The sequence below is a fragment of the Magallana gigas genome, chromosome 8, assembly GCF_963853765.1.
Source record: "Magallana gigas chromosome 8, xbMagGiga1.1, whole genome shotgun sequence".
Taxonomy (NCBI): Eukaryota; Metazoa; Mollusca; class Bivalvia; order Ostreida; family Ostreidae; genus Magallana; species Magallana gigas.
In genome coordinates, this window is record NC_088860.1 from 26,228,412 (window position 1) to 26,239,935 (window position 11,524).

Below are 11,524 nucleotides of genomic sequence, written 5' to 3' on the forward strand. Positions count from 1 at the left end.
AAATTACATGCACTTTATGAATTTAAGAAAAACAGAAGTTATTTTAACTGAAGAAAGACGGACAGAATGGCAATAACGAGTAAACATAATCCGATCCTACCGAAAACCTGCCCTTTTCTGTTATCAGTCAATATATTCGAAGATAATAGTTTTTGCAACCGTACATGTGTACTCGATTACAGTTTAATACAGATATCATTGTAATACAGCCTGGTGATTTCATTGGACATCCAATGAAATTGCTCGCATGACCGAAAAAAACCCGAAAAAGGTAAAAAGCAGATTAACTTACAAGCAGGTTCTTGGAAAGGCCCAACCTTGAATTTATTTGAAGCGAGCGTTTCTCGGGAATTGCATAACTTGCCTTCAATCCAGACAGAAAAGTAAGTATTTTCAGAAACCTTGCATTTGTATGATTATTTGTATGAATAATTCTTTTGCTTGATTATAAATTACCTATGGGTGTTATTGATAATTTTTTTTCTTTAGATCAAGACGACACTCAGTATTTTGTGAAGGTCGTTATCGTTTTCCCCGACGATGTCCCGATCAAGGGTAAGACAAATACATGTATTTATGCGTGATATATATCTTTATTGATTTTAGATAAACTAAGTATGCTACAACATTAATATAAAAAGTAAAAGCAATTCGGAATTCACAGGGGTGTATTATTTGGTATTATTAGGTATATAGGGTATATATTTTTATAACGAGAAAAATATATAACGTAAGGTGCCTATGCACCAGATGGTCTGTGTACAATATGTTGAAGGAGTGAATATGAGAATTCTTTATAATCATATCAAAGAGAACAGCAGAAACGATCACCAGAAAGTAATGGGGAGAAGAATAGTTTTATCACTTCGCTTGTTGAACTTTATAATGAAACAAAATTCTGTTAGTGTCCTGTCAACACCTGTCTGTCTGTATGTATGTGACGTACTTGTTCATGATGATCTTATGTGCATAAATGTTGGGGTTTCTCCCATCACTAATGATGCTATAATAACTTAACAATAATTAAGGTCTTAGTGTTCACTCCCTATAAATCGGGGTTACCTATATAGGCAACAGACAGCTACTTTATTATGTATGTTGTTCATTATGAAATCCTATACCCACATTTTGTACTGCACCTTGAATTTTAAGCCATGAAAATTCAACAGCTCTTCTTATCAAGTTTAAACTTAACAAAGGATTTCTCTCACATTCTTTAAAACAGGTCAGGTATCTATGACGCCTTCCTATTTACATGTTAGAAAACTGAAACCGAAACAGCGAGATGGATATACATTGTACATGTACATCATATCCCATACCAAATCTTGTAAAGTTCTTCACAAATCTATCTATATAACAACCATTTTGTAATCATAGAACTAACATTGTTTTAAAAACAAAATATATAGAAAAACGTGGAGTCATTATTTAAACATTTGGTGATTCATTCGGGATATGAAGGTAGCAACATTGTAGAAAAAATCGCTACCTTCATAACCCGCATAAATCATCAGGGAAAGCATTTTATTGTTAATTTTAACACCTTTCTTTTAACTTATTAATAAATTGATTATGAAAAGGAACTAATAAATTACTGTTTATGTACATAAGTACGTTAGCTTAAAGAAGCAGGCAAATCGACTCCTGTGATACACTGAGTCTGACATCATCATGATTATTTCGTACAGTCCAATCAAGCATTTGTGAACGAGCTGTGCGTTGCCACCAGCCGTAGACTCAGAACCCGCAAGAAAATGGCAGAATATTCATTGCTCAAACATCATTCGAAGTGTTTGTTAGTCTCCAGGCCATATCCGGTATCAGTGACCAAACCCGCATTTTTTTACGTGCACCCAGCCATCCCCCTCCTCCCCCCATCCATTGACATTTATTTCAATTGTAGCCTCTCTTTTTAATTAAAAACTGTTAAAAATTAATAAACATTTATTATTTGACATGGTTGATTATATACAAGATATAATTTGTTTGTCAGTTATTTGAATAAAATGCCGACCGATACAGGAAGTTTCAGGCAGTGAGATTTTAAGGTCCGTCAGTATATTATTATAACTCTGTACTTTGGCAGGTACCCGGTTACAGAGAGGACTTGATTGTCTACCAAACGTTTACCTGTCCACGGACGAACTCGGCATGGACGTCCGCGTCCCTGAGGATGAATTGTAATGTTGTAGGCAACAAGTCGAAAAACCATTATTACTGTATCCCTAACGCCGAGAGGACCCATTTTGTTGAGTTTTGTTACGATAGAGCAAGCATGAAGACAGAGAAAGGTGAAACAAAATATTGCAAAGCAATTCATCAACAAATATAACTGACATCAATTTCGATTTTTAATGTGATGATATTCTTCTCTTTCAATATCAATAATAACCGATACCAGGTAATTGCTGGGAATTAGGAGGAATGGGGTACCTAAACCAAGTCGACTGCAAGGACTTCGTCAAAGGATGCCCAGATTACACGTACTTGAGCGAACGAGTTTACAAAAGTAAGTATACTATCTTCCTGTGGTCTTTTTCTGAAATATTGTCCAATACTAGTTAATTTTTTAAACGAAAGTTATTATCTCAGTTTTTCAAAAATAAATTATTTATAGCATTTCAATAGTATATTAAATTTGTCACATCTAATGTTTTGAAAGAAAAATCATTCATTCATCATTTATTTATTTAAAGTCCCAGCTTGTCTAGATTTGAATTTTTCTGAACAATGTTTCACCGAGGAGCCTGGCTGCACAGTTTTGAAAAATTTCACAAAGTATGTACGATGTTGTTGGTGTTTCGTTTATCACATTCAATATGACTGCATTTTGCTCTACTAGACCGATGCTACATGTAACACCAAACAAATATTTGTCCATATAAAACAGATATTAAACACTCAATTACTGAATGGAATGATGACTCAGAATGTTAAGTAAATTTATAAGTGACATATAATTCAAATCGAATAATGATTCTATTTTACTTCATGAACAGCGCTCTGGTGAACAATCAGACCAATGCAGACACCTCTCTTCAACTTGCTCTTGTTGCATTGGTTACCTGTGTTTTAACTGCCGTAATACTTTTATTAGTGGTATTCCTTCGCCGTAGATCATGTCGAGGTGTGTATAAAACTTTTTTTTCCATTTATTTTTAATATTGCATACACATTTTGATCATATTCTCTAGAAAAGATAAGAAAAAAATATTTATTTCTCACAGGAATCAGAAAAACAGCTGTTAAAGTCCAACAAGGTAATTTATCCAAGGAGATTTCTTGTTATTTTAAGTCACAGAACAGATTTACATGGCTAGGGTATAATAGTTGCTCTGATGCTCACTTTGTGACACTGCTAGAACTCTTAAAAATGAAACAGTTTCTCTACTTTTGTGTTTCTCGCTAAAAAAGAGTAATAGTATTATGCACAATGAAGAACAAATTATTATAAGAAAAGTAACGATCTAACAGACCAATCGACACTCTTCACTTTACAAAGGTTATGTCCTCGAGCCGTCATCTTCGGGGAATAAACCATAGATTTCTTTAAATAACCTTTTTAGTTTAGTGGTTTGTAACTTTGACATTAAAATTCTTTTTCAGTGTTTCCGTTTCTCTTACATCAAAGAAATAAATGAAATTCAAAGGGATTTCATCAGATGTCGCCCAAATATTTGGTAGCATAAAGTACTTGTAGTTGGTTTATTCCTTTTACTCGATTTTTTTATTATTATTATTTTTTTTTAGCAATGTATGGATTGGCTGGTGTAACTAGCGTAATAGCCATGTCATAATATTGTAAATGTTGGTTTTACTGGGTGGGTGTAAATATTAGATTTACAATATGATTTTAATTTTTTATTTACAACAACCAAATTTACAATTTCAATTTACAATATGGCTGTCTTTTATGAGTATCTATATAACAAACTGAGTGCATTAAAATTTTAAAAAGATTAACTATTCTGATAGTAAATTTTTTAAGTTCCCCGTAAGAGGATAAACAATAGTTATACCCGTATGATATGAAAAATAGTCACGTTTGGTACTGTTGAAATGCCCATGTAATATATATTCATCATACATTTGAAATCGGTTGTGATTATTGCCATTTACTTTTTTGCGTGGAATAATAATGATGATAATTTGTTTAGATAAGAGCTGTTTAAAGGTTTATGGTATTGTTATGGTAATAATGATACTGTATAACGGGAAATAGATTAACGATGTCAATCTATATTTCACAAATGTACACCATAGTTAACGCGGTCATCTATGTTTCAGAAGGTAAAAACGTTAAATAAAACTGAAAAAAACATTTATGATTGCAAAACATAGTTTACTTGATAAATATAGTTTTACAATTGGTGAAACTGTAATTAACAACACCTAACTTGTAAATTATACATGTAGTTTAATAGAGATGTGAATCTATATTTATCAGCAAATCCATTGTTAACGTTATTTGTAGACAGATAGACTTTTCGCCCTCGTTGTCGGCAGGCAATTCCAATATCTCAAATTATATCTCTTAAAATACAACCGTGCCCAGGCAAATTCAAGATGGGACAAAATGTATAACCCTGTTTGCAATGTATATGGGCGAAAATTACACGGGGCGAAAATGAGCCTGAGTTCAGTATTGACACTTTGATAAATGGGTGTTCCAATGGTCTGTCGTACTCCAATCATTTAAAAAACGGATAATTAACTTTAAATATACGAAATTAACAACTTTTTATTTTATTCTTGCTGAATGTCAATTTAAACTGAGTGTTAGAAAAGGTCACCCGAGGTCATTCCTCGCCATATCGTTTAGATAAGAAACTTTAATCAGACATTCTCAAAACCAAAAAAAGGCCAGCATGCTTCTTTTGTTGACCTTTTGTTGCTTAAAAATTCTTTAAAAACAACCAAAATTGTTTAATCTGTAAACGTATGCTTTTCTTGTGTATGATTAGCTGCAGGTATGTAGCTCCCGGTCTGAAAAAAAAAATTCGGATGGACGGATTGAAAAACTTGTGTATAAATTTATTGCACACTAAAACTTGTACTAGTTTTAGACTGATGAACCCTCAGGCAATTTACTACTGATATCATCTCTTTACTTACCTCTGATAGTCATCGGCGCAGTCACGTAAAAATGGTGACTCTAAATATTGATGTAAAAACATACTAGTAGTTGATTTGTTCTCCCAGAATTAGCGTATAAACAAGGTAAATCAGTCCTAAACTAGCGCACGTTTTTGTGCGCAATAAATACACGATTTTTACAATGGGTGGCACTGTAGCTTTCGCGTCGTCCATCCGAATTTTTTTCAGACTGGGAGCTACAGATCTGCCGCTAGTGTATATTTTGAAAAGCAATTTTTTTAAAATGATCCTGTCACGTTTAGACATGATAAATTAGGGTCAATAGTCCGGTGTTTGAATTCCGAAGTTAGATATAAATATCTGTTGATATTCGATAACAAACTTTACATGACTTTAAACCTCTATGCAGCAAGGTACTGTCTTTCCACACCAATTTATTTAAAAATTAACTTTGCTGTTATAGTGTCATATGAGTATCAGTCGTTTGCTTTAATAACGTAATATGTATAGCAAATTGAAGTTCTTACTTACTTTTTTTAACTTTTCTTGAATACCTTTTGTTCCATTATAATTTGTAATGTTGCATTTATAATCCTTTTTAGCTCACCTGAGCTGAAAGCTCAAGTGAGCTTTTCTGATCACATTTTGTCTCGTCTGTCCGTAAACTTTTCACATTTTCAACATCTTCTCAAGAACTACTTGACCAATTTCAACCAAACTTGGCACAAATCATCCTTAGGCAAAGGGGATTCAAAATTGTGAAAATAAAGAGCCACACCGTTTTGCAAAGGGAGATAATTAGGAATTTATGAAAAATTTTGATAAATTTTCAAAAATCTTCTTCTGAAGAACCATAAAGCCAGGACAGCTGAAACTTGTGTAGAAGAATCCTCAGGTAGTGTAGATTCAAAGTTGTGAAAATCATGACCCCCGGGGGTAGGGTGGGACCACAATGGGGGTCAAAGTTTTACATAGGAATATATAGAGTAAATCTTTAAAAATCTTCTTCTCAGAAACTAATCAGCCAGGAAGAATGAAACCTGTGTGGAAGCATCTTCAGGTAGTGTAGATTCAAAGTTGTGAAAATCACGACCCCTGGGGGTAGGATGGGGCCACAATGGGGGTCAAAGTTTTACAAAATAATATATAGAGTAAATCTTTAAAAATCTTCTTCTCAAAAACTAATCAGCCAGGAAAAATGAAACCTGTGTGGAAGCATCCTCAGGTAGTGTAGATTCAAAGTTGTGAAAATCATGACCCCCGGGGGTAGGGTAAGGCCACAATGGGGTCGAAGTTTTACATAGGAATATATAGAGTAAATCTTTAAAAATCTTCTTCTCAGAAACTAATCAGTCAGATGATTCTTTATAATTGTTAAGACTTTGGCCCCAGGACAATTCTTCACAAGAACGTTCAGAGTTTGATTTAGGTTTATATCCCATATATAAACAATTGTTAAGGATCTTTTCGAGAACTGCAATACTCAACATGTGATATGACTATAAAATCATCCTGTTAGAAAAGGGACTAATGATTATAAACATAAGAATATCCAGGGGGGAAATGGATTATATTTATACAGGATCTACATGTATTATTGTACATTGTCCAGATAGTTTGTATTATGACTCCATTAAGCTGATTTTATCATACCTATTGTTCCTCAGGTGAGCGATATGGCCCATGGGCCTCTTGTTTCCTTTCAGAGGGAACTGGTTCAGGGGAAACTGGTACTGAATTACAAACGTCACTCCTGAAGCCTCAAGGTAAATTGTTTCATGTCAAAAACTCGTAACATAATTGTCAAAATCATTATATAATTTGTTATGCAACAATACATTACTGTGTTTTATGGCACGCCAAATTCACAAATCAGCTAATCATAGTTTCACAGTCTTGAAACTAGGTTTAACGGCTGTAACTAGTTTACGGACAGAACGCTATTGTTAACGATGTCAATCTATATTTCACAAATGTACACCATAGTTAACGCGGTCATCTTTGTTTTAGAAGGGAAAAACTTTAAATAACACTGAAAAACACCCATTTGTGATTGCAAAACATAGTTTACTTGATAAATATAGTTTTACAATTGGTGAAACTGTAATTAACAACACCTAACTTGTAAATTATACATGTAGTTTAATAGAGATGTGAATCTATATTTATCAGCAAATCCATTGTTAACGTTATTTGTAGACAGATAGACTTTTCGCCCTCGTTGTCGGCAGGCAATTCCAATATCTCAAATTATATCTCTTAAAATACAACCGTGCCCAGGCAAATTCAAGATGGGACAAAATGAATAACCCTGTTTGCAAGTGTATATGGGCGAAAATTACACGGGGCGAAAATGAGCCTGAGTTCAGTATTGACACTTTGATAAATGGGTGTTCCAATGGTCTGTCGTACTCCAATCATTTAAAAAACGGATAATTAACTTTAAATATACGAAATTAACAACTTTTTATTTTATTCTTGCTGAATGTCAATTTAAACTGAGTGTTAGAAAAGGTCACCCGAGGTCATTCCTCGCCATATCGTTTAGATAAGAAACTTTAATCAGACATTCTCACAACCAAAAAAAGGCCAGCATGCTTCTTTTGTTGACCTTTTGTTGCTTAAAAATTCTTTAAAAACAACCAAAATTGTTTAATCTGTAAACGTATGCTTTTCTTGTGTATGATAAGCTGCAGGTATGTAGCTCCCGGTCTGAAAAAAAAAATTCGGATGGACGGATTGAAAAACTTGTGTATAAATTTATTGCACACTAAAACTTGTACTAGTTTTAGACTGATGAACCCTCAGGCAATTTACTACTGATATCATCTCTTTACTTACCTCTGATAGTCATCGGCGCAGTCACGTAAAAATGGTGACTCTAAATATTGATGTAAAAACATACTAGTAGTTGATTTGTTCTCCCAGAATTAGCGTATAAACAAGGTAAACCAGTCCTACACTAGCGCACGTTTTTGTGCGCAATAAATACACAATTTTTACAATGGGTGGTGCTGTAGCTCTCGCGTCGTCCATCCGAATTTTTTTCAGACTGGGAGCTACAGATCTGCCGCTAGTGTATACATATATTTTGAAAAGCAAATTTTTTTAAATGATCCTGTCACGTTTAGACATGATAAATTAGGGTCAATAGTCCGGTGTTTGAATTCCGAAGTTAGATATAAATATCTGTTGATATTCGATAACAAACTTTACATGACTTTAAACCTCTATGCAGCAAGGTACTGTCTTTCCACAAATTTATTTAAAAATTTACTTTGCTGTTATAGTGTCATATGAGTATCAGTCGTTTGCTTTAATATCGTGATATGTATAGCAATTCGAAGTTCTTAATTACTTTTTATAACTTTTCTTGAATACCTTTTGTTCCATTATAATTTGAAATGTTGCATTTATAATCCTTTTTAGCTCACCTGAGCTGAAAGCTCAAGTGAGCTTTTCTGATCACATTTTGTCTCGTCTGTCAGTAAACTTTTCACATTTTCAACATCTTCTCAAGAACTACTAGACCAATTTCAACCAAACTTGGCACAAATCATCCTTAGGCAAAGGGGATTCAAAATTGTGAAAATAAAGAGCCACACCGTTTTGCAAAGGGAGATAATTAGGAATTTATGAAAATTTTTGATAAATTGTCAAAAATCTTCTTCTGAAGAACCATAAAGCCAGGACAGCTGAAACTTGTGTAGTAGAGTCCTCAGGTAGTGTAGATTCAATGTTGTGAAAATCATGACCCCCGGGGGTAGGGTGGGACCACAATGGGGGTCAAAGTTTTACATAGGAATATATAGAGTAAATCTTTAAAAATCTTCTTCTCAGAAACTAATCAGCCAGGAAAAATGAAACCTGTGTGGAAGCATCCTCAGGTAGTGTAGATTCAAAGTTGTGAAAATCACGACCCATGGGGGTAGGATGGGGCCACAATGGGGGTCAAAGTTTTACAAAATAATATATAGAGTAAATCTTTAAAAATCTTCTCAAAAACTAATCAGCCAGGAAAAATGAAACCTGTGTGGAAGCATCCTCAGGTAGTATAGATTCAAAGTTGTGAAAATCATGACCCCCGGGGGTAGGGTAAGGCCACAATGGGGTCGAAGTTTTACATAGGAATATATAGAGTAAATCTTTAAAAATCTTCTTCTCAGAAACTAATCAGCCAGATGATTCTTTATAATTGTTAAGACTTTGGCCCCAGGACAATTCTTCGGCCTCACAAGAACGTTCAGAGTTTGATGTAGGTTTATATCCCATATATAAACAATTGTTAAGGATCTTTTTGAGAACTGCAATACTCAACATGTGATATGACTATAAAATCATCCTGTTAGAAAAGGGACTAATGATTATAAACATAAGAATATCCAGGGGGGAAATGGATTATATTTATACAGGATCTACATGTATTTTTGTACATTGTCCAGATAGTTTGTATTATGACTCCATTAAGCTGATTTTATCATACCTATTGTTCCTCAGGTGAGCGATGTGGCCCATGGGCCTCTTGTTTCCTTTCAGAGGGAACTGGTTCAGGGGAAACTGGTACTGAATTACAAACGTCACTCCTGAAGCCTCAAGGTAAATTGTTTCATGTCAAAAACTCGTAACATAATTGTCAGAATCATCATTATATAATGTTTTATGCAACAATACATTACTGTGATTTATGGCACGCCAAATTCACAAATCAGCTAATCATAGTTTCACAGTCTTGAAACTAGGTTTAACGGCTGTAACTAGTTTACGGACAGAACGCTATTGTTAACGATGTCAATCTATATTTCACAAATGTACACCATAGTTAACGCGGTCATCTTTGTTTCAGAAGGGAAAAACTTTAAATAACACTGAAAAACACCCATTTATGATTGCAAAACATAGTTTACTTGATAAATATAGTTTTACAATTGGTGAAACTGTAATTAACAACACCTAACTTGTAAATTATACATGTAGTTTAATAGAGATGTGAACCTTTATTTATCAGCAAATCCATTGTTAACGTTATTTGTAGACAGATATACTTAGATTATCATCCGTAAACTATAGTTTACAACCGTTAAATATAGTATGAAAGCTTTAGTTCACGAATCCGTTAACTAAAGTAAACAGATTGTAAACTATCATTTGCGGTTCATAAACTATAGTTAACTATAGTTTTGGTTCGTTAACTATATTTAACAGTCGATAAACCTAGTTTATCACATAGAAAACTTTAATTAATATCTTTAATCTATATTTCACATTCGTAAATCATAGTTAACGCAATCATCAATGTTTCAGAAGTGTAAAAATACTCGTATTATTAACACTAAAAATAACGATTTTTAGTGACAAGGTTTTTCTGATAAATATAGTTTCAAGGTTGCGAAATTATAATTCGCAACTCTTAACTCAAGTAAACGAATTTAAATTATAGTTTACAGATGTAATTCTATATTTATCAAGACAATCTTTTGGTGACGTTATTTGCAGACAGATCAATTTACATAATCCTTCGTTAATTATAGTTTACAAACGTTATATATATAGCTTTACAGATGCAAACTATTGTTAACGAATCGTTAATTATGTCTCCCCTCAAGGGGGAGACATATTGTTTTTGTCGACTTTCTTATTAAGGTGTTCCGTTTCCAACGGAAGACCTTATTGTTTTTGTTCGGTTTCTTTTTCCCTATTCTTTTTTAGGGTCTTCCATTTCCAACGGAAGACCTTATTGTTTTCGTTCGGTTTCTTTTTTCCTATTCTTTTTAAGGTCTTCCGTTTCCAACGGAAGACCTTATTGTTATTGCTTTGTTTCTTTTTCCCTTTTATTATTGTTGTTTTTTTTTCTTACGCAATTTTGTGCAGGCGATTTCTCGGAGATGGCTCAATCGATTTTCATGAAACTTTAGATCCGATAGATATTCATTTGAACTAAATACACATTTTTTTTATTTTGATGACGTCACTTCTGTTCTTGAGATAATGACATTTTAGCGATTTTCAGAGGGTCGGCTTGTCCAGGCATCTCCTCCTAAACGGTAAAAGATATTGAGTTCAAACTTTCAGGGATGGTAGACAAGAGATTGTAGATGTGCTATTTGGCATTCATATTTGTCATGCTCAAACGGCGTTAAAGTTCGCTTGGTCCCGAAAATTGAGACTAAAAAAACGTCGTAATTTTTCATGGTTTTCTTAGTTTATCTCTTTTCTGAAAAACATTTTGTTAACACATGTAATGCAAAAACAGTTTATATTTACAAGAACTTTCATTTGATATCAAGAAAAAGGGGCTGGTCCTTAAAATTAGGGGACCAAAGGGCTCTAAAGTCTTTCATCTGTAGCCCGTTACTGAGGGATATTTTGTGAACAGTTTTAGAAGCAAATATGTTTTTCTTACAGTTATGTATCCAAGCAATGTAAT

General features: G+C 33.6%; 1 protein-coding gene across 1 annotated transcript; it reads left to right on the forward strand.

Moving 5' to 3' along the window:
- Positions 1-232: 232 nt before the first annotated feature.
- Positions 233-6,895, forward strand: LOC117690408 (uncharacterized). The gene is made up of 8 exons (XM_066069083.1): positions 233-383; positions 490-555; positions 2,090-2,294; positions 2,405-2,512; positions 2,700-2,781; positions 3,003-3,130; positions 3,231-3,263; positions 6,807-6,895. The coding sequence occupies exons 2-8, from the start codon at positions 541-543 to the stop codon at positions 6,893-6,895; spliced, it is 660 nt and encodes a 219-aa protein (XP_065925155.1). The 5' UTR covers positions 233-383; positions 490-540.
- Positions 6,896-11,524: the final 4,629 nt, after the last annotated feature.